Source organism: Monodelphis domestica, chromosome 2 (genome assembly GCF_027887165.1).
Source record: "Monodelphis domestica isolate mMonDom1 chromosome 2, mMonDom1.pri, whole genome shotgun sequence".
Classification (NCBI taxonomy): Eukaryota; Metazoa; Chordata; class Mammalia; order Didelphimorphia; family Didelphidae; genus Monodelphis; species Monodelphis domestica.
Window position 1 is genome coordinate 47,108,634 of NC_077228.1, and position 24,895 is coordinate 47,133,528.

At 36.5% G+C, this 24,895-nt stretch overlaps 1 protein-coding gene across 10 annotated transcripts in view; it reads left to right on the forward strand.

The window, feature by feature from the left end:
• The window catches only part of TTLL7 (tubulin tyrosine ligase like 7), a 228,900-nt gene that overhangs the window by 78,354 nt on the left and 125,651 nt on the right, over positions 1-24,895 (forward strand). For all 10 annotated transcript variants that reach the window (XM_056815426.1, XM_056815425.1, XM_056815428.1 and 7 more), the window contains exons 4-9: positions 1,511-1,632; positions 3,574-3,641; positions 11,635-11,793; positions 15,504-15,720; positions 20,127-20,291; positions 23,858-24,016. In XM_056815426.1, the coding sequence (XP_056671404.1) occupies positions 1,511-1,632; positions 3,574-3,641; positions 11,635-11,793; positions 15,504-15,720; positions 20,127-20,291; positions 23,858-24,016 (890 nt within the window). The remainder of the gene's footprint in view (positions 1-1,510; positions 1,633-3,573; positions 3,642-11,634; positions 11,794-15,503; positions 15,721-20,126; positions 20,292-23,857; positions 24,017-24,895) is intronic.

Sequence of the window (24,895 nt, forward strand, 5' to 3'; positions counted from 1 at the left end):
CTCTACTTTGGGATGCCAAGGTTGTTTCTATTTTTTTTTTTTTTGCTGTTACAGCTAATGCAGCTCTAAGTGTTTTTCAAACAGATAGCTCTTTTTAATGACACCCTTAGGGTATATATTAACAGTGGGGTTATTGGGTAAAAGTTTGTGATTATTTTTATAACTCGTGTATGTATACTCTTAGCCCTGACTCATAGGCAAGTCATTTAACCCCTTTCCATCTGTTTTCTCAACTGTAAAATGAGGGGGTTGAACTTGATAATCTCCGAAGTCCCTTCCAGCTCTAAAATATGAGGAGCCATTGATTCTATCACGATCCTTTTATTTAGAAGTCAGAGGTCAGAAAGAGGTTTTTTGCATTGGATGGTGGTCATCTTAATTCAGATGTCAATGTATTTCCAAACTTCTATTAAGTAGCAATTAGGTTCAAATTGCATAGTAATTATGAAGTTCTAATCCACTAACATCTTTTTTTAAAAGAAGCATCAGTTTTAAAACCATGATGTTAATGCATGAGGCTTTAATAAAGACTTGGGAAGCCTACCCTCTTTTACATGGCTGTCCTGACAACTTTGTTTTGAGACATTATAATGAGGGAAAGATTGCTAGAATCTGTCTGCCATCTTTTATTAGTCAGAAATTTACCTTTTTCTTCTAATTGAAACTCTTGGAAATTTCATCAGGAAAATGAATTCTCTTCTAATTACTGATTAGGTGTAGTACACCTACAAAAGTGAATTTAAAAAATTGCTATGTTACTATGCAAACTTGAGAATTGAAGCAAAACAAAACAAAACAAAAAAAGAAACCTAAAACTTTTAGCTTTGGTCTTCACCATTATTCTCAACTCAAACATCCAGGGAAATATAAGTGTGATATTGGGATCAGTCACTAATACACAGATAAACAGGCTTCCCCTAATACATGGGAATTTGGGCCAGAATGGTGGTTAACAGAGACGAGTGTCAGGTCAGGGGCTCCCCATTGGGACCCTTCTTCATCACTGACATGCCCTACTAGCCCAGCACAGCTGCCGTGGTGCTGAAGACTAAAAATAATCCTTAGTAGGGAGGGCAGTAGACTATGGAGTGCAAGGGTTATTTTTACCTTGGCCCTTTTGGAGCTAGCCCAAGGTCAGGGATAAGCCATAAAAGTACAGTTCCCCTAACAGAAGTGGTATATCTGGAGTCTATGGTGTTCATCAGTGATATAAATGATTTCTATGCCCTTTGGCACTTTGGTAAACGAGTTAAGTCTAAAAAGATAAGGTTTCGAGTCTATCTGGAAAGAGCTTTTGTTTCCTGCCATCCATTACTGATTAAACTTTCTCCAGAGCTGCCCACTCTTCAGACACTAAAAATATAGGCTTTTTTTCTGGACATTTTCCATTAAATAGTATCTAGGTGAAGGCCAAGTACTCAGTGATCACATAGTAAATATTTTCATGATGACTTTGTTTCTGAAATGTTTGTGTTACACTATTTGGTGTCAATTTAAACATTGTTTGTAGTTCGTTTAGTAATAGATGAGTTGGGATTTGTGAAAACTCGAGATGAAGATGAAACAAGTAATCTTATTTGGTGTGATGCTGCCGTACAGCAGGAAAAGATTGCAGAGCTACAGAACTACCAGGTGAGAAGTAAACATTGTGTGAGCTTTCAACTGGGAGCTCCTTGAGGGCAGGCAGTGTCTTATCTAAACTTTGGATCCAACTTAAGATTTGGTGCAATGCTCAGCGCATAATGAGCACTAAATCAGTGTTGATTGAATGATGAAAGAACTGCATCTTAATTTACTTTCAAGCTAGCGTAATCATATTTATGCCTATCTCTAACTGTCTCTATATAGATGTGTATAAGCATGTGTGTATCTGTCTATTTATATGTGTATATAGACTTCTGTATGTATACATGTATCTTTTTTAATATACATATTTATTTATGTGACTCTAGGCAAGCCCCTTCCCTTCTGGGGAACTCAGTTTCCTTATTTATAAAATGTGAAAGTTAGAATACATAACTCCTGATGTGCCTCCAACTTAAAATTTATAATACCTTTGATTTACTTCAAGAACACAAGGTTACTTCTAAAATATGATTTGTCATTGGAAGGGGACTTAAAAGAAGGCTTAGCAGAAATAGTAATGAGACAGTTATTTAGTATTTTAAGGTTTATGAGATTCTTTTACATACTGATCTTCAGAATACCATTATTAGTGACCATAGATGGTATTATCCCCATTTTGCAGGCAAGGAAGTTGAGGTTTAGATAGTAAAGTCATTTGCCAGTGAGCACATAGCTGAAGTATTAGAGGCAATTTATAATCCCATTTCTTTATGATTCCAAGTTTCACACTCATTCCCTTAGATGACTCTGCCTTGACAAACCTCTTTTAAGCATTTTATTTTGTTGCTATCATTTCTACCTATGGATTCTACTCAGCTGAATGACTCACTCTGTTAGGTTCTTGCTGTTTTCCCTCTTATTTTGCACACAATCCTTATGATTACAGATTGAAAATTTTTTGTAACTTTTAGGGAAGGCTTAAGAAAATAAATTTAAAAAATGTTATGCTTGAACTTTCCCTCTGTCTGAGAGATCATAAGTTTGGAGCCAGAAGCTCCAAGAATTACAGTTCTTCATGGACTAATTGTGAGACCTTTGATAGGTCATTTCTATCTTGTCTGAGCATCATATTCCTTGTCTTTAAGAAGGATAATCATGCTCTTCCAGCCTGCCGTGGCTGGATGATCAGAGACTTTAAAGTAGGTGCTTTAGAAGCTAGCAAGACTTGCACGAGTCTATCATCATTACTCAGGTGGAAGAGACCTTGCAGAGTTGTTGAACAAGGACTAGGATCTGGAAACTATAGACATTTTTTCAGATCCTCGTGAGTCATCCATTGAAATTCTGGTATAATCATTTTGTTTATAGGACATCATACCTATGCTGAAAATGACAAAAAGACATAAAAATGTATACGTGAATGATGGTCTAAAATGTTGACCTGTTGAATAATGCTTTTCATGTAGTATAGACAATTCATGGTTGACTGTAGAGACAAGTCACTGTTGGCTCTGTAACAAAATTGGCTTTCCCCATCCATGGTTCTTTAATGACTATTAGTAGTAACAGTAGTCATAGATGGGCTTTACAGTTTCAGGGATTTTAGTATTTAAATCTGGAAGGAGCCTTTAAGAGCATGAAATTCAAATCCATTTCCATTTTCCTATTTTACAAACCATGAGGAGACAGAGACCCAGAAAGGACAAGTAGCACAATAGTTAGCAGTTAGCCTGATAAGAATTTGAATCCAGACCCTAGGCTACAAATCTAGTGTTCTTTACCTTATTGATAAATTAAGATAGAGAACTAGAACTTCATCAATTGTGCAAACTCCCTGCTTTTGATTTTTTTAAATTACATTTTTTCTTTCTGCCCTGTGTGTGTTTATAAGATTCTTTACTCACATAAATATTAAAAGCTTATTTATGAAGGATATATAAGTGAACAAATAAATATATGACTGTAAACCATGAAAACACTAATGCCTCCTTATGTTTTGTTTTTCAGAGAATCAACCATTTTCCAGGAATGGGTGAGATCTGCAGGAAGGATTTCTTAGCAAGAAATATGACCAAGTAATTCTATTTTTGTTGTAATAGAGAAAAGCTATTTGGAATCTTTATTGTGAACATGATAGTACTAAATTACACCAAATCACATCAACTCTAAAAAATAATGTTTTGCTGGCAAGAAACATTTAAATTTTTTTCTTTTCCATATGTCAAACAGTGTCTGCACATTTGGTAAATACTTGTTTGAATGCCAGTCTAAAACTTCCAATGACTATGATTTGTTGGGTTATTTCAAGTACCATTCAGGACCTTGCCCATTTCCTACGAATTGCTTTTGCATGGCAGGAAAACATGGTAGAGGCTAATGATATTCATTTCTCATATTGAACTAATGTCAATGTTTCTGTAGGATCCTTGTACAGGGTATACACCAACCATTTTCACTTGCATTCTTCTAAGGTGCTTAGTCCTACATAAAGTGAAGGAATCCATTGCCAACCCCCTAAACAGAAACATTGAGTAGTTCCCTATAACCAAAAGAATAAAATGCAAGCCAGTTATTCTTTTAAGGCCTCTGCCCACTGGCTCTGCCCTGTGGGGGCATCCCCTCACCCCCAGCCTTAATTCACATTATTATTCCTTTACATCCCCTTCATTCTAGGTAAACTGGACTAGGAGCTCTTCTCAGAATTCAGCATGCATCTTCTTCACCTTTGTGCATTCCTGGAGGCTCTCTTCAGTTCCTTCCTTTTACTCTCTCTTTTTCTCCACCTGCCATTCCTTCTCTTCCTTCAAGAATCACCTCTGGGAAGCCTTTCCTGATGTTCTCCAGTTGAAAGTGTGCTCTTTGCCCTCGGGCTCTTCTAGAGCAGAGGTGTATAAAACACCACCCAGCAACATTCCTGAGTGGATCCAGAACCACATTTAAATGCAATTGGGAAATTATTTTAACAAAATAAATAAAAATGCAACAAAACAGATATCACATTTAAAAACTACATCAATATGCAGCCCCCATGGATGTTATGGACACATCAGTGGCTCCCATTTTCATTTTCACTTGAAACAACTGTTCTAGAACCAATAGTCTGGATTCCCTTTTTGCCGCATCACCTTTGCTTTACAATTAGTGTACAATTTGTGTCTCCTTAATAGATTGCAGGCTCATTGAGGGCAAAGACTGTGCTGTTTTTCATCTTTATTTCTTCAGTGACTTACAGTGGGTACCTAATAAAATTATTGAACTGAATTGAATCTCAGACTTTTTAGAATCAAAATCCAAGAAATTTCTGAATACTTAAAACATATATTTAAATAGCATTTCCTAACTTAAAAATTTTACTTAATTGTCCATTTGTTTATAATTGGGTTTTTAGACAGATAATTAGTTAGAACTGCTTAAACTTTTCAAATATTTTTGTAAAGTTTTAGTTTTAAAAGCTTGATATTTGAAAAACACTAAAATTAGCTAAACCCACAAAACTCTCAAATTTAGCATCTTTTATCTTCATCTAGGTCTAATAGAACAGTTCACTGGGATGCCTTGTGAGGAAGGTAATGAAGGCTGACCAGAAGTTAGAGGATCCCCCTTGTTGGGGGTTATCCTGAGGACTTCGTGCTTTGAGGGGAAGGTTTGGTATAGAAAACTACTAAGATCTTTTCCAACTCTAAAGTGATGTGATTCTTCTTAGTCTCATTTTCTTAGCTACTTCATACCTTGAAGAAGTAACTGTTTCCTGAGAAAACTTAAACGGGCATTCCCCCCCTCAATGAATGTAGAATGAATGTAGTAACATATTGAAATGCCTTTTTTTGGGGGGGTATGGTGAGAAAATGTTCAAGAGAACAACCTGAATAGAATATTTTACAATGTATGTTGAAACTTAAACCATTGTCTCCATTAGCTCCTTCCTTGTAGATACTTGTCCCTACCCCTTCTCTCCCACCATCCTCATGTAAGTTAATAGATCCTGAGATAAAGTGGTGACGGTCCAGTGACTCTCATAAGCAAGGAGTCTGATACCCCAGTCGTCTGGGTGCTGGGGTGGACCATGTTCCAAAGCACTGGGGAATTGTTTCTAGTATTACAGAAGGCTGATTGAAACAAGACCCAACAGTGATAGAACTAAGGGAACATATTTGAAGAACTAGGGACCATTTCCCCACAGGATGGCGAATCTGATGACTGATGAGAGGAAACAACCCGATGGTTGTGAGAGAGAGTAAAAGTGAGAGGACAGCATTCAGAGGTGATTCTTCAGAGAATCAATCAATGGGGAGACATTTATTTGTCATACACCTACTGGTACAGTGCTAAGACTTGGGGATTCAAAGACCATGAAATAGTCGCTATCATTAAGAACTTTGCATGCAATTAGGAGAGAAAAGGTGAACATGTCTATGTATGCAGAGAAGAGCTGGAAAATTAATGCCAGGTTGTTAGGTGGCGAGGGTGGTGGCAGTTATCTTTGAGAAAAGATAACAGCTTAAGAAAACAATTTTCATACGTTTCTTCAGGTTTTAGGATAAATCTCAGTTCCCTTATCTATAAAATGTGGAGGTTGGACTCTATGACCTCAAACATACCTTCGAACTTAAAACTGATAAGACCTTTGATTTACCTCTAAACTATTATGTGCCAATCGAGTCTTATCATCATGAGACATGAGAGGACAGTCCACTAAAAATCATATTGGGTTAGGTGGACTCTATTTAAATAAATAGCTTGACTTAAAGAAAAATCTGTCATTGGGACCCATGATTCACTTGGACTCTTCAACCCTCTCTTCCCCCTTGCTGTTCCTTTTTGACTCCCTAATTAATCCTTTCCTATTATACTTCTTCAACCAGCTTCTAAGAAGCATACCTTCTTTTCTCGGACATGGATCCAGAAGAACTTGATTGTAGGCACTGATACGCCATGCTAGGATCAGCGAGGCACATAAGCTCTCTAGGTCTCAGCATTCTTATCTCTAAAATGGAGAAAATACAATCTACTGTACCATAGACCATGCAGTAGTATCAGATGAGAGAATAGCATGTCAAACCCTACAATGTTAGATTATCGGTTATCTTTTCACAGTCTTCCCTGAGAACTAGTAAGACAATAGTGTAAGGTTAAAATTAATATTCAGTAACTTCAAATATTATATTTTATAAGATTTATTAATAATCATTTGAAGTAGAAAAAAGAGAAATAACCTGAGAAAAGAGCAGTTTTCCCCATCTGTGTTTGGGAGAAGAGAAGTCCTGGGATACAAAATTCTAATTACACAATAGCAAAGCTGAGAAGTAACCTTCAGGGCATGTCATTCAGAGGCTGGGCAGAGGTGAACTAGCCTGATTCTATTAATGCATTTTTTTTATACTTTCACCTCCTATCTTAGAATCAATATTGTGGTAAAGGCTAGCCAGTTGAGGTTAAGTGATTTGCCCAGAGTCACACAGCTAGGAAGTGTGTGAAGCAATATTCAAACCCAGGACCCAGTGGTCTCCAGGCCTGGCTCTCTAGCTACTTAGCCACCCAGCTGCCTCTGTTGTTACTTTTAAAAATTGTAATTCAGTACACATTTATTATGTAAAGCACTGCTTAGGTGCTAAGTATACAAAAATGAAAGGAGCTTGCCCTCAAGAGACTTAAACTTTAGTATATACCCAAATTAGTATTATATAAGGCAAAATGTGATAAACATCAAAGCAAATGTCATGATAAATTTAAGCAGGGAGAGATCACTTTACCCCAGAGAGTTCAGAAAGGAGTCTGTGAAGAAGGTAGCATTTGAGCTGGGTCTCAAAAAAGAACAAAAAAGAGGTTGAACTTCATGAGCTCCTAGATTTGAGATGGAAGCCTATGTTTAGTGATGTCTTAGAGGTGTCTTAGAGATCATCCAATAAATAGAGCCCCCTACCAGCCCACCTCTCATTATACCAATGAGGAAAATGAAACCCACTGATGTAAAGTCACTTGCTCACACTCATGTAGGTGGTAGGAGGAAGAATTTGGATTTGTATCTAGGCTTTCTGACTTCAAACCCAGCTTGATTTCCATGTACCCTTTGTGTTTCAAATACCTAATAGGACAAAATGCTAGTTTATCTGATAATTGAAGAAAATGACAATTCATCCCCTTATTTTCTATAATATCTTCTGAAAATAGATGAGGAAGATAATTCTACAGTTCTGTAATTGCTACTGAACTTCCCAAACTTTGAAAATGCACGGGAAGGGGATAGTTATAGTGGGAGACTCATTTTCCACATGATGCCTTTGAGAGCAAGTGCTTAAAAAAATCAAGTCACTCCTTGAGGGAGAGGATATCCTTCCCATTTCCTAGCAACTCATAGGTAGAAAATCCCTGAATCTCAAATTTGGAGGGGTCTTTGGAAGGTCAGGTGCCCTGATCCGTACCTTGCCTCTGAATCTCTTTTGCCATCTGCCCTGACAGAATCACCCAGCTTTGGCTTGAAGATCTTGAGGGGCAGGTGGATGGGGGAAGCTGCCACTCCATTCCATTTTGGGGCTTTGCAGAAAGTTAGGGAATTTTTCATGACCTCAAGCCTAAATCTGCCTCTTTGCAATTACCACCTGTAGTGAGGCCTCTTCAGGGCAAATAGAACAAGTCTAATCCCTTTTCCATGTGACTGCCCTTTAAATACTTTAAAGTAGCTAAGGCAGCTATCATGTCACCCTCTCCCCCTCCCCCAAGTCTATCCTCCAGGTCCTTCAACCAATCCTCATATGGCATAAGCTGGAGGCCCTTCGGTGCCATGTGGGGTAGGGGGAGAGGTCAGTGCTAGAAATAACGGTTTGAGAGTCATCTGCATCGAGGTGATACTTGAGGCTTGTCCAGCCAGGCTTCCAGGCACCCTGCATGTGGGCTTTGGAGAAGGAAAGAATGGGTTTGATATTTGAAGCTCTTCTTTGGCTTGGAGCCCACATAGAGTCTAGCTTCCATTCTACAGAGAGTCCATAGACTAGAAATGTCATAATAATAGCTTTAGGCTAGACTTACATCTCAAGCCAGGGTTTCTTCTTAGAGTTGTGCTATAAAACTACTACTACATTGCCTCTGAATTAATTTTTTAGTTTTAAACTTAATTCAAGAATTCAGCATCATAAAATGAGGCTGTGCATTTAATGTGTGCAATATCAGTCTCCCCTTACATCTTTAGTGTGTGGTGGTCTGTAAATGCATTCTCATTTAGAAGCCAGGATGAAATATTTTTATATTTAAAGCTCCTCCTGTTCACCCAGGAATATCGAACATTTAAATACTAGTCAGTCTCTCATTCAACATGACTCCATGGAATTTTCTTTGAGGATAAAATAATTCTATGTTAGACAAGCAAATAATGACCTTGTGCTACTGAAATAGAGGCAACTAAATTACTTGTTTAAGGTCACCTTCTAAATCTGTGGTGGGACTAGGGGAAAAAACAAAAACAGCAACCTTCCTCTCTGATTCGGAAATTCTCAAGTCTCATTAGGGACTGGACTGCATGCCTCCCTGAAACACTTTATGAGTCTGATTCTTGCCAGATTACCTAAATAGACCAAAGCTCTGCTATCTTTTGGGGGGTATGCATTTTTGCTTTATTATATTGAACTTGGCATTTTTAAAAATTGACACTGTACCATTCACGGTATCACCTCATGTATTTCAAAATATACTGACTTAATTATACTTTTAGGCTGATCTAATTTCAGAGTCTATATATCTTGTGAAATATGTGATGATTCATTAAAAAAATGTTTTGAGAACAGAAAGAAACCTGACGGTTGACATGACTTTAGTGCCGTCAGATGATTTTTATATAGTTGTCAGAAGAAATGTCAGTATCAGCCTATTGTACTGAATTTTTTAGCTTCTTGGCTTAGGTCTGAGTCAGAAAGATGGAGTTGGTAATTATCTTACTTCTCATAGTGGAAGCATAACCCTCGTGAGGTTCGCTCAAAGGAACACTTGGAACAACACAAAGGTACTACAAATCTCCAGTAAAGAAAGGAATAGGATTAAGCCCAGGCACAGGGATTCATGTCCTTCTTCTAGTCCCCACATTGATGCCCTTGATCACAGTATGCCTTGCTTTCCTTTCAGGTTTTTTTTTACTACTTTTCTCCATATTTAATAATAAAATAATAAATAATAAAATATGCATATAATTAATAATAAAGTTGTTTTGTTATCTTTGGATGAAAGATTCCTCGGGGATTCAGGTCAAGTCAGCAGACATTTATTAAGTTGTTACCATGTGTCATGTGGGCTGGGTAATATCTTTAACCAATAGCATTATTATTATTTTACAATTCCAATTAATAATAATGTTAATATACAATAATACCATGTTGCCTTGGCCATGGTTTAAACAGAGGGCTCAAACACTAGCAGCCTTCAAAACTCCTCTGAGTGCTCCCTACCAACCAGAGTAAAATGGAATTGGGAAATATTTAACAAAATAAAACCACACAGAGGAAATGAAAAAGTAGCCTTAGGTGGGGATGGTGTGGGGAGGTGAACTGGGAAAAATGTCTTGCAGAAGATAGCATTTGACTGAATCTTGAAAGAAGCCAGGTATTCTAAAAGGCAGAGATAAAGAGGGAGTAAATTTCAGGCATGGATGGCAATCAATGCCAGGTGTAGTGGGGGAAGGTGAAGTGTTCTAAGTAAGGAGAGCACTTTGAAGTACTTTGCAGAGAGAATTGCAATGTAAATGGAAGGGTTTACCAGGTAAGAAGAAAGGGAAGGGACAAGTTGTGAAGGGCGTTAAGTGCCAGAGGACTTTATGTTTGATTGTGGAGGTAACGGAGCTATTGGAGCTTATTTAGTAGACTGATAACCTGATCAGACTTGACTTACACTTAAGGGAAATCAAATGTTTTTTTTTTTTTTTGCAGCTGTCTGGAGGATGGATTAGAGTAGGAAGAGATTCAAGACACAGAGATCAGTTAGAAGAATATAATAATCTTGACAAGAGGTGCTGGGGTCCTAAAGTTTGCATAGTGGTCCTGGGAGTAGAGAGAAAGGGAAATATATAAGAGCTGTTAAAAATATAGAAAAAAAAGATTTAACAGTGAATTGGGTCTATGCTGTGAGTGCAAGTCAATTGAGAATGACAACAAAATCGAGTGTGTGGGTGGCCAGGAGAATCGTGATTCTCGTAAAAGTAGTAGGGAAGTTGGGAAGATCTGGTAAGAAAGAAAATGAGTTCTATTTTGCATACATTGAGTTGAAGAAGCCTACTGGACATATCTACTAGAAAAATATAATAGGTGGTAGTTGTCTGGAACTCAGTAGGGACCAGGATTGGAATAGAGGCTTTGAGAATCATCAGCATAATTTTAATGAGTATATCCATGTTTGTTGATTATACTTTTGTGAAGTTTGCAATGTTGACAAAGCACTTTTATACATTTGTTCCTTATGGAAGCACTATAAGATAGGTATTACAGGTAATATTATCCCCATTTTATAGATGGGGAATTGAGGCTCAGAGTAATTAAATGACTCCTATGATTCCACTGCTAGGAGGTATCCAAAGCAAGATTTAAACAACTTTCTCATGACTCCCAAGTCCAGGGATCTTTCCTCTATTGCCATAATAATAGCTCACATTTAAAGGGGCTAGAGATTATTGAACTCTCTCCTAATATCAGTACTGTGTAGTTATTAATACCTGGGTTAAAGTCCTGCTTTGGAACCGGACTCTTGTGCTGGTCATTTACTATCTCATTTTCTTCAGTGTCTAAAGGGAAGTTGCCTTTAATGGCCTCTGAAGTCCGTTCTAGCTCTAAATCTATGATCCTCTAATTTCCTGTTTTCATTTAAAGAAACCTAAACTCAGAGATGTTTTAAGACTTGGGTCTAGGTATACATAGCTGCTCCGTGTCTGAGCCTAGAATAAAATCCAAAGCTCTTGTAACTCTTGTTAGAATCATCTTCCCATTATACATGCCTCATCTCTTTTTTATTTCTAAGCGGTACAGCATAACCCCATAAGGAAAAGACTTTTTAAAAGTTTGTAGAAACTTTTAAGATGCTGTTTTTTTGTATTTGCAGAATGATCAAATGTAATCCTCAGGAATATACTTTTGTACCCCGAACATGGATCTTCCCATCAGAGTATACCCAGTTCCAGAACTATGTAAAAGAATTGAAGAAAAGAAGGAAACAGAAAACTTTCATTGTAAAACCAGCAAATGGTGCAATGGGTCATGGGTAGGTAAACTTGAGCCTTGACACTGAAATGACACAGCTAAACAGACATTTGGGAAAAAAAACCCAACTCTGTAAATGGTAAATTGCTCACAGTTGTAGATAGATGGAAAAAACTATTTTTAACTACTGTTATAAAGCTTTAATGTGCCATGTTTTCCATAACATTCTAATATTTTTTGTGTGTCAGTTAAAAAATTAAGTAGAATTCAGTTGAGTTCTGTACCAGAGAAAGAATTGCCTTCAGAAAATTGTTTGTTCCTCAGATACCAAAAAAAACCAAACCAGATCAAAACCTCAAAACAAAAAACAAAACAACCCCCAATAATAATAACTCAGTTTAATTTAATCTTTAAAATTAACTAAAATCATACAATTATATTATTAGATGCAGAAAAAGACTTTGCTAAATACAATGTTCATTCCTATTAAAAACACAGGAAAGCATAGGTAGACTTGGAATTTTTCTTAAAATGATACAAAGCATCTACCTACATCAGCAAGTATTATTTGTGACAAGGATAAGCTAGACACCTTCCGAATCAGAACAGAAGTGATATATAACCCATAATATTTAACATGGTATTGAAATGCTAGCAAGAGCAATTAGAAAAGAAAAAAATTGGAGGAATCAGAATGAGAAGAGGTAATACAACTATCTCTTTTGCAGATGATATGATGGTATATGTGGAAAACCCTAGAAATTCAACTAAATAGTCAAAACTATCAATTTTAGTAAAACAGCAATATGTAAAATAAACTCACATAAATCATCAGCATTTTTATATATTACTAATAAAGTCCTGCAAGAAGAGATAGAAAGAAATACTTCATTTAAAAGAACCACAGATAGAATGAAATACCTGGGAGTACACCTACCAAAACAAATCCATAAACTACATGAACATAATCATAAAATACTTTTTCCACAAAATAAAGTTAGATCTAAATAACTGGAGAAATATTAATTGCTCATGGATGGTCAGAATCGGTATAATTAAAATGATATTTCTGCCTAAACTAAACTACTTTTTCAATGCCATCCTAAACAGATTACCAAAAATTATCTTATTGAGTTAGAAAAAAATAATAATAAAAATCATTTAGAAGAATAAAAGATCAACAATACAAAAGAATTAATGAAAAATGTAAAGGATGGAGGGATAGCAGTGTCAGATTTTTAAATTGTATTATAAAGCAGTAATTATCAAATTATCTGATACTGGGAAGAAATAAGAAGATAGTTCAGTGGAACAGAATAGACATAAAACAAATAGTAGTAAAAGATTATAGTAGCCTTGTATTTGATAAAAATATAAATCCCAACTATTGGGATAAGAATTTACTATTTGGTAGAAATTATTGTGACAACTGGAAAATAGGCAGAAACAAGCTAGAGACACAGTGTCATACACCGTTCACTGAGAGCTCAAAATGCATATAGGATCTAGACATAAAAGGAGATATCATACGTAAACTGGAAGAATAGGGAAGATATTACCCATTAGATTTATGGATAAGAGAGGAATTTATTGAGTAAGTGATATATAAAATGGATAATCTTGAGTTCATTAAATTGACAAGTTCTTGTACAAATAAAACAAATGTTGCCAAGATTTGAAGGAAAGTAGAAAATGGAGAAAAAAACTTATATTGACTCAAATAAAGGTCTCATATTTAACATAGATGAGAACTTTGTCAAATTTATGGGAATAAGAACTGTCCCCCAATTGATAAATGGGCAAAAGATATGAACAGTTTTCAGATGGAGAAATCAAAACCATATATAGGTATATAAAAGAATACTCTGAATTACTACTGATTAGGGAAATGCAAACCAAGACAATTCTGAAGAATCTCACACTGTTGGTATAACTATGAATTGATCCAACCATTTTGGAGAGCTATAAAAATTGTGTATACCTTTAGATATTTCTGGGTCTCTTTCCAAAGGAGATCAAGAGAAAAAGGGAAAAAACCCTATATGTCCAAAATATTTATAGTAGCTTTCTTTGTGCTAGCAAAGAACCGTTAAATTGAGGGGATGTCCATCAGTTGAGGAATGGCTAAACAAATTGTATTATATGATTTTGATGGAATGCTACTGCTTCATAAGAAATGAAGAGCAGACTCATTTTTTAAACACCTTGAGAACTACATGAGATGACGAGTGAAACAAGTAGAACCAAGAGAACAGTATATACAACTACAGAGTTAATATTTGAAGAATAGCCTCTGAATGTTCTCTTCTAGAGAATGAACTTAAAAATGAAAACACAAGGCATAATCTTTACATACACATATCCATTTGCCAGACGATGCCTTCTATGATGTGGGGAGGGGAGGGAGGTGCTGAGATACCTGGAAATAAATTCTATTAATAAAAAAAAAACAATTCCAACTCAGAAATGAATGGAGATGTCTTATAGGTAAACAGGAGTGAGGATTCTGAAATTTGAGAAGGGGCAGAGTGCCAGTTTTTTTTTAAGCTTAGGAAGGGTAGTAGTGCAGTCTTGTTTGGAATATTTCATTCTTCATATGTTCAGCATCGTGAAGACTTAGAAGCACATGGGGAAAAAATGTTAAAGTTTCTGAAACTGGAAAAGTGATCCGAGAACTCAAAATGCAGTCAGATTTTAAAAAGCCAATTTCTTAGTTCATTCTTATTAATTTTTTAGCAATGAACTTTTAACTCATCTTTTACTTGCACAAACACACACACACACACACACACACACACACACACACACACAAGATAAGCCTTTAAAATCCTAGTCTTTTTGCCCTGTGTTGAAGTTCCATGGAAATTTTCTGCAGATCCGTGATTTAATCAATGTAGCTCCTTCCTTGAGGGAGCTAGATTGTCACTGTTAGTTGCAGGGCTGTCCTCATCTGCCCACTCAGTTTCATGCATTATCACTGGCCTTCTGAGACTGTAAGCCTTTCTGCACTTGGCTCTGTCTCCTCTGAAGAGGATAGACCCTTCCAGATGCCCAGGCCTTTCTAAGGCTTATTCTTTGCTTCTATGGCCTCCTAACGAAAGTGGCATCACTTCCACACTATGACAAGGCCTTGGAGCCTGTAGGACTTTGAAGGGGAATGTTTCGCTTATCAGTTCATAATGCCATGAAAAGAGATAATTCACAGTGTGGCTGTCATATAACCTGGAGTTCATGGTCTTTCCTTTGATTCATTTATAAAATCATCTAAGGCTTTTCATCTGAAATATTCAACTGTAGCAAATAAATAAAGAGTCCATGACACTATTACCGCTCAGAGTTTTAAGGAAATAATCATGTTCATTAGAAATGTCATAGATAGAAATATCATCCAAAGTTTTAATTCCATTGACTGCGCAGAACTGACTTCTTGTGTTGTCAGAACCAGAGGAAATATACCCTTTCTAGCAAATGGAAAGGCTCTAAGATGTTCTTGTTTTTCATGATTAGAAAATACGAGTTGATTTTAATAATGCAGAACTGCTGTCATAACCCTTTCGGGTTTTTTTTTGGGGAACAAGCAGTGATCATCTTCAAATCAGTTTTGATGATAGAGGGTGCCAAGAGAACCATAGAGAGCCTTCTGGTGCTGGTGGGCATGCAGTTTCTTTATAGATGAAGGAGACTTCTCAGCTTTTGAACATATGTGACACTTTATTTGTGAACCGCATGGGCTTTATTTCATATTATCCTATTTTTTTTTTCCAAATCCAGGATCTCTTTGGTAAGAAATGCTGAAAAACTGTCAGCCCAGGACCACTTGATTGTCCAAGAATACATTGATAAGCCTTTCCTTATGGAAGGCTACAAGTTTGATTTACGAATTTACATTCTGATAACATCCTGTGATCCATTAAAAATATTTTTATATCACGATGGGCTTGTGAGAATGGGGACCGAGAAGTATAGTCCACCTAATGATACAAATTTGGTAAGTGGCGCTGGGTGAATATATATCCTTAAGAACAAAATGTAATACTGTGTGTTCCTAAGTGGAGATGAGGCAATCATTTTCAACTGTACTTAAAGCAATTTTGGTCTGAGACAAAAAAGCATATATGTCAAAAAATCTCTCAAGTGGTACTTTATCTTGTTATGATTGTATATTGGAACTTTTAGTAACACTTATGCAAGTTGCCAATGGTAACTTACTGCTCATCTTGGAAGCAGATGGAGTTTGATTTTCAGAGAAGCCTTGCAAGAAAAGATCTCATAATCTTTTCCATTATTACGACAGCATGCCAAAAATACAGATCCTTCCCCCAAATTAATAATGTAATGATAATTAATTAGAAAAATGATTTCTATTTTTTGAGGTATTGTGGGTTCATGGAAAGAAGGCTAGAATGGAAACCAGGAAGATGTGGATTCAAAATGCCACCTCTCTCACTTTTAGCCATACACTTATATTCTCTGAGTTTTAGTTTTCCTTTATGTAAAATCAGAATAATAGGACACACCACCAAATGACCAGCTGACTGAAGGCTAGTATAGCTTGACTTTATAGCTATTTCTACTACTCCTCAAAGCCCTCCTAGATATTAAAATTATAATGTGGGACCCCATTATCCTTAATGATGAAAAGAGTGTTATAACAAGATTGGCATCCTCTTCCCCTATTTCATTTCTTGGTTTTAGTCCTTCTAGTTGTATCTTTAGATTCAGTCAGAATAGTTTTGCTTAGTTTTGTCTCTTGCCAGACTTTCTTTAAACTTATTTTCCTTCCATTACCTCTTTGCCTTATGATGTGATTCTGTTCACAACTTTCTACCATCCTTTTCCATAAGATTTTACAAATGAATTTATATCCCAAACTGATGTTGCCTTTTCTGCTGTTATTTTGCTTGGCAAGGGGATCAAGTTTTTATTTTTTATTTATATTTTAGTTTCCTCTTCTTGAGGCAGTTTTAGTTTTATTGGACTTCCTCATTATGGTCATTTAGAGTGGGGATTTGGCTCTCCTGAATCAAAATGTAATACTTTTCAACTATGCCTCACTGCCTTTCAGGGATTGTATTGGTATTTTAAATTTTGATAGTCATAACTTCATTGGCAAAGAAAATGAGCCATTATTTATCCATCCACCAAATATTTATTGACTACCTACTGTGGCCAACTCACTGTACTTATTCCTATAAAAATAGAAGATGAGTTTCCTGCCCTTCAGGGGTTTATAATTGAAGTAGAGAGTTAAAGCAAATAACTAGCATATGAAGTAGAATGTTAATATAAAAGAGGTGCAAAAAAGATTAAGAGAATTTAGAGCAGGGAAAAGTAACTTTTTTCCTGGTGGGAACAGCGAAGACTTCATGAAAGTAGAAGTAGCATTTTGAATGGAGTCTTGAAAGAAGGATAAAATTTCATTGGGCAGAAATGACTGGACAGCTTCCTAAAGTCAGATGGTGGCATGTGCAAAATTGGGTAGGCAGGGAAACATAAAGTAAGTTTTGAAGGAATTTTGAAGACTATATTTTGCTGTGAATCTAGAGACCTTGTTTGATAAAGGTGGCCAAGTTATTTAAGGGATTCTGAGCATGGGAATAACATGATTGTAGTTATATGTTAGGCACATGACTCTAGAATGAGTAGATAGGATGAATTTTATGTAGGGAGAGAGGGCCTTGATCCTTGATGGGAAGACTGGTTAAGGGATTACTACACTGCAATAGAAGAGATGTAAAAGCCTTAGGTCAGGTGATAGTAGAAGAAATGGAAGGAATATCCAGTATTATGGAGATAAGAATTAGCTCTCAAGCTCTCACTGGGGAGAAGGATGGAAGATTAGAGTTAAGATTTAGATCCTTTAATGAGGTGTTCCATAAAGAAAGAAATGTAAGTGACCATTCTAAGCTTTCAAGCTTAGCTAAGTGGGATAATGTTGTCATATTCAGAGGTTAGAAAGTCATAAAGAAGGTAAGCTTTTTTGGAATAGAATAGGATGTGAAGACTTTGTGATGCCAGTGGGAGATTCAGATGGAGATGTCTATCAGGGATTTAGAAATGTGGAACTTGAATTTGGGAAAGTGAGCAAGACTATGTATGAACTTTTTACTCTGCTTCAAGGGCTCCATGGTCCTTCTGAGTCTCATTCTTTTATCCTCTAACCCCAATGAGGGAATTGGTTTTCCTCAATTGTATATATTTATTAAAATAATTTTGTTTTTCCTTTTTTCCCCTTCCCAATGGAGTGGGGTTAGGAGGGAGAGAAATTAGATTTATTCTGATTAAAAATAAAATGTAATTTTAAAAATTGTCAGTGAAACCAAGAAGGGACAGTTTCAGAACACATCATATGATAATGGGAAATTAAAAAGAATGAAGAATAAGGAAATCATGCCTTTGGATAGAAGGGAGGTCTTGGGCGATCTATGAGAGTGAAGTTTTAGGATTATATTAGGTCAAGGATCAAATTATTAGCAATTAAGGGAAGACTAGGACATACAAAAATGTAAACTCCTTGAGAGGCAGTTTCATTTTTACCTTTGTATTCTTATATATACTACCCATAGGCACATCTAGATCAACCACAAAAAATAGACACTTAAATTTCCTTTACCTGAATTGACTACTCACTGGAGAATTTAGAAATTGAAAAGGAGAGAATTAAATAAAATATGTTAGCTGGAATGAACAGAAGAGTCAAGTAATTGTGGAGTTTCTTCTCCAAATATTGAAAGAAGATTGTACATATTTCATGGTGGAAGGAACCAGGTAGAGGGCAAGATAAAGGGACAGGCTAGAGATCGAGAGCCCTCTGGAGGCATGAAATGTTGGCTCCATAGCACAGATAGAACTCCCATTGGAGATGACTAAATCACTCTCCCTCTGTCTCTCTCTCTGACTCTCTCTGTCTCTCTCTCTCCCTCTTCCTTCCCCCCTTCTTTCCCCCCCTCTTTCCCTCTTTCCTTCTCTCCTTTCCTCCCTCCCTCCCTCCCCCTCTTCCTCTCTCTCTGACATTGTTGGGGAGAAGACCAGAATAGATAAAGAGAAAATGGTCTTGGGTTTTCCATGGAGGTGTTATAGAATTCAGAATTAATGGTGAGATCCTTGGATATGACCTAATCCAGCTTGCTGTAAGATTTCCATTAGAACTTGCTGTGTTTTTAATCAGTTCCAAGATATGTGTCTTGTTTCCACAATTAGACTATAAACTCCTTATGGATAGGAATAAGATCTTATCCTTTTTCAAATCCATGGCACCTAGCACAATGCCAGGCATATATATTTTCAATACAGATTATATATATTTTTTCCTTGAATCTGACTTAAATATTAATTTATTGATTTACTATATGACAAGTTAGTAGGATTTAAAACAATTGACATAATATCATGTCTCAATTGTAAAAACCCAGAGCTCTTATTTTAATACTCCTACCTCCCATCTTAGAATCAATACTGTGGATTGATTCCAAAGCAGAAGAGTGATAAGGGCTAATTAAGTGACTTGCTAAGGATGGCACAGCTAGGAAGTGTCTGAGGCCATGTTTGAACCCAAGACCTTCTGTCTCTAGGCTTGGTTCTCATTCCACTGAACCACCTTGCTGCCCCTGTGTCCAAGGTTTTTTTTTTTTTAATGTTGGTCTTTGTTTATACTGCTCTGATATGTGAATACCTTTGAGTTTTTAATAGCACCTTTCCTTCCAGTGCCAACAGTACTTCATGTACCTACCCTTGGTTACATGCAATCAACTGACTAAGCCTGGCTGGTCAGTTGGAAAGCCCATTGTGGAACTCAGATGGCTTCTCTTTTCAGCCTCTGTTGTTTGCATGAGACCATTGCTACAGCTCTAATTTAATTCTCATTTCTTGGAAAAAGGTTCACACAAATAATACCTTTCACAAAAGAAACCATGGTGAAGATGGGAAGACTATGTATTTCAAATGTCACCGATGGCAAAAACAAGCAAACAATCTGCAACCCCCCCCAACCCTGCAGCATCAGCAGCAACAAAACCCTTAAAACATTTTCCTGGTATAGAAATATTAACTTGGGGCATTTGTACTCAGAGTTCTGGGCAAAAGTCTCTCCTTTATAGTTAAATATATAACTCTTGGCAATACAGGTAATTGGTTTCACTGTAAAGTAGCTGCTTTCTGCAGAGCATTATATTAAGTCCCTGGAAGGTGAGCCCATCATTCTATTTATCTTGTAAATTAAGTAAATAGCTACTTGTTTGCCAGCAAAGATAATGCAAAAATTTTTAATGAATTCATTCCATCTCTTTGGATAGGCTTTTTTTGTATGTAGGGAGGGGGGCTGTTGTTTTTGCTGTGAGGCACCACAGGACAGGGCTCTATGGACATTGTGACCACTTTGATTTTCATGTGTTCCAGAGCCAACTCTTTATGCATCTGACAAACTACTCCGTGAACAAACATAATGAGCGCTTTGAACGGGATGAAACTGAAGATAAAGGCAGCAAGCGGTCCATCAAATGGTTTACCGAATTCCTACAAACAAATAAATACGATGTTGCTAAGTTTTGGAATGATATCTCAGTAAGATTATACTGTTGCATGATTACCGTTATTTCTCTGCTTTAAAAACAATACATTCTGTAAAAGCCAGGCTGCTTAATACAATGTTTCTCAGGCCCAGTTAATTAGATCAGTATCACATAGTAGTCTTACCATTTGTGCCAAGAGCATAAGTTTAAAAAGCAATTCCTGACTAGGGTAACACTTAGACTAAACTAAACTTTTCCATCAAGGTATTAGCTTGTCTCAGTGCATAGGATACAGATACTTAGTAGTGAAGTCATTTTAGTAAGATTTGGAAGAGAGTAGAACAAGTTCTAGCAGAATGGCAAACTTATATGAGACAAGGCTAATAATCATATTATTAAGCTTACTAAGGGGATTAAAACTGTCCTCAAAGTCAGGAAGCATGCTTATTGAAGATTCACAGTGACACAGAGACTGTGTAATTTGATTTAGAAGCTCTCCTTTTGGGAGGATAGGAGGTAATAAAAATATATGTCATGGGTAATGACCATCAAAGATCAGCAAATTTGTAGATTGTGCCTGCATTGACATTTGTCTCAACCTAATGGTTTGTTAAATTGATGGCTTCCATCCTGAGTAGAGACTAAACATATCCAAACTGGATTTGAGCTTGGCAGGATGATAAATGTTTGTTTGTTGAATTGAAATAAGGTCTTTATTGTTACCAAGGCTAATTGTTGTAGTTATTTTTTAAACACCCATGATATGCTAAAAAGCTCTGACAATCCTAGCATGACAGTGGTAAGAGGACTGGATTTAGAGTTATAGCATATAGGTTCAAATCTCAGATCTTTTCTTCACTACCTCTGTAACTTTAGCCAAGTCACCTGTACTTTCTGGGGCTCAGCTTCCTCATCTATTAAATGAGAGATTAAGACTAGATGATTTCTGAGGCTTCTTCCAGGTCTAAATCCTAGGAGGCATCATTAGATTGAGAACAGAGGATCAACAGGAGTACAATTGATTTAATTTGAAAAGGGACATTTTGGACATCAGCTTTTGTTGATGGACAGTAATCATGACACACACAACCCAGTAGGCTTATTGTGGCTTAATGAATAGGTGACTGGGACTAAGCAATAGTTCATCTTAATTTTCTCTGGGACTTGACAGGGGTACCTGTTCTTATCAGATTAAGCTGTTTCTCCTTCATAGTTCTCACTTCCAACCAGACTTTGCTCTTAGGGAAATTTCCTTATGGAGAGAGAAAGTAGCTACTAGACTGTCTCACCGAAAGGTGTTTGAAATGGAACTTGCTGTACAAAAAAAAAATTGTTTATTAAGCCCTCTCAAATAGCTAGTGTCATTTCTCCTATGTAAGTTTAAGAATTTAATTGGGATAAGGAATATCTATAGAATTGAGAACCAGTAGAATCAGTAATAGGGGAATTTGCTTATTTATTTAGCCAAAAGTATAGCTCCGAATGTGACTATTCTTTCAGTTATAATGTAGAGGATGCTCAGATCAAAAGATTTGTTCTGATAGATACTGATATTTTTTTAAACTCTTCTGAAAATGTATTGGGAAAATGTTTGTTGTTTGCAAATCTATAAATGCATTTAGAAAATCTGAATCTTACAAATAATATTTTATAGAATATTCTATTATAAATTTACCAAGTGGAATTATTTGCATTTTTCATAGTAATTGAACATTTCTTCTGGTATAGAGATTTTGCTGTAAATTTTCCATAAAACAATTTTAAGGGTGCACCATAGGGTATTGTTTTAAAAAAAATATTACATATCATTAAGTTGGAACTGAACATTTTCTTAATGTATCAGTTCAGAAATGCTATCCAATTTGTAAAGGATTGTCTCAGTGCCTTTTTGGGGGATCACATTCCTCTAAAATATACCCATTTTCACTGGAGACCAAGTCATAAATAACTTCTAGTAAAAACATGGCAAGGTGAAGCTGAAAAAGCTGAAAAAATTAATAAATATATCTAAATTCAGGCATTTAGGAACAGTGATTTTAGTCATTCAAAAATGTCCTGATTGAATCCTTTTTTACCTATTTAACATTTAGAATTTCATGGAACAAAGTTCAAAATCTAAAATTTGACATGTAATAGGTAAAGCCTATGAGAAAATTTTGTAACTATTATAATTTTTCCATGTATCAATAACAGCCTTGTAAGTAAAGTAAGATCCAGATCATACTAGGGCTTTTTTTTTTCTCCCTATCCTTACCTTTCATGTCCTTTCATGGATGGGCTTGCTGGGAAATTTGATTAATTTTGATTGGCAGAATACATACTAAATGACAATGAAATTGCATTTAGTGGTACATCAGTGGCTCAAAGATGCCCTAATCTATTTTAGAACCTTGAAATATGTTTACCCATAACTCAAAAAGCTGGAAATATGACTGTGTTGTTCCCGAGAGAGACATGGATAGCTAGTTGAATGAAATCAGTAGTCTCTTCTCCCTGTTCTGTGGTATAAATTGTTAGTCATTCCAGGCCCACTGCCACAGTAATATACTGGAAGATACATATAACCAGACTTTTTGTTTCTACTTGACATTTTCTGTTGTTACCATGTGGTCTTGTCATTTCTAACCCAATTGTCTGAAAACTCCATCATCGTATTTCTTCCACTCACACCGAGCTCTGTACCGAGGGGTCGGCATGCTGCAGAAATTGAAAAGGGTTAAATTCTTATGCTTTCCTCTTTTATTCTACTTTGTGGTAGTGTTTATGCTCCCTGGTGGTGGGAGATAGGGGAAGTGTGTTCAACTAGCTATAGAAAATAGTAAGCTCAAGAAAATAACACCCTTTCTATGGAAAATGAAAAACCGAAACAACCTCAATGTGATAATATTAAAAAACTCAACTGTTAAGTAATACAGATTAGTATTGCAAGAGATAACATATACAGAGCAAAAAATTGTCCAAATACAAATAATGTGATAGGCAACGATTGTAATCCTTGATCTCACTTATGTAGTCTTACCTTCTAGCTTACAGGCTCTGAAAATATTTTTGTGTCTTGGACCTCTGGAAAGATTCTGGTGAAGCCTGTGCACCCCTTCTCAGAATCACATCTTTAATTTCACAAGATGAATTATGTAGGATGGCAAAGGAAAATAAGATAAAACAAAACTGTGTGGAAATAATTACTTAAACATAAAGCAACAAGATTCCTAGACCACCCCAGGTTAAGTAACTCTGCTTTATCTAGACCTTGCTTGGTAAATTGGTCTTTTAAAAAACAAATTCTAATAACTTGCCCTCAAATTGGTTTTCTCTTGTAGAAAATCCTGAAAGCTAGTTTCTTTTCAGTTTCTGTCCTCCAAGCCCTTTCCATTTAACAGCTTTTCCCCAGTCTAGTATGAATGAATAAAGACCCTCAGGTGCCTTCTACTAGCCTTTATGTTGTATCTTTTTTTTTTTAAAGACAAGCGAGGGGGAGAATGGCAGTGTGAAGCCTTGCTTTGCCGTTAGCTGGTAGCTCATAAAAACACCGTTTATTAACTCTTTACTTTTTCAAAGCAGAGAAATCAGATGCAATCTAATATGCATTTTTCATCTGTCTTGTCATATTTAACCTAGGAACTGGTGGTAAAAACTCTGATTGTAGCAGAACCGCATGTCTTGCATGCATATCGAATGTGTAGACCTGGACAACCTCCGGGAAGTGAAAGTGTCTGCTTTGAAGTTCTGGGATTTGATATTTTGTTGGACAGAAAGCTGAAACCGTGGCTTCTGGAGGTAATGTATTCTTTGTGAAGAACGAGAAATGCCAAATCTACCTTGCGTTTTAAAATGTCTCTCTTCATACAGTGTTAATAGCCCCCTTCCACAGCTGAGTGACTTTCCTAGTTAGATCGGCAAACCATTTGAATTGGAAATAGCTAGCAAGAGCCCTGGACAGTAGCAGGCTTTATCCGTGAGGCAGTGGGCAAGGCTTCTCCGGAGCTCGGAGCTTGCATCGGGCAAATGGCATGGCTAACATGAGGGAGGGCTTGGAGTATTTAAGGACCTATATATGAGTCAACCCTGCTTTTCTCTGCAATTTTGCTGGTTTTCTCATTGCAGACAATGCAAAACTAAGTGACAGTTAGGATACAATAATATATGGGGAAGATTTCATTTCAGAGGGTAGGAAACAAGGAGGTGGGATTGAAAAGACAGAAGGAAGGAAAGAATGGAGGTAATTATCCAGATAATTTAAATAGAGTTTTCTTATGAAGGGAGAAAGTAGTGTATCTTTGGGGAGGTAAAGTGCCTGGGGAAAATAAAAGGTCCAGAGGTTAAATAAGACCAAGAAGACTTTCTATCTGTCGGCATAGGGCTTTTGAATTCCAAGTGTTTTCTTGTAGGTTTTTCTCATTTATCTGTCTTAGTCCATACAGCCCATTTTTACCAGATAATTGCTCCCTGCCTCTAGGGTGGTAAGCCCTTGAACACTGGAATGCTTTATCAATCATTTTTATTATTTGGAGGTAGAATGGAAGAAAACTGTTGAAGGGGGGAGAAGAGAAGGAGAGAAGAAAGATAATTTCAGCTTCCTTATTGGACAGCTGCCTTGGGTATCATTTTTGGGGAATATCTGATTGTCAGTATCAGAAAACAAAACTCAAAGCAAGA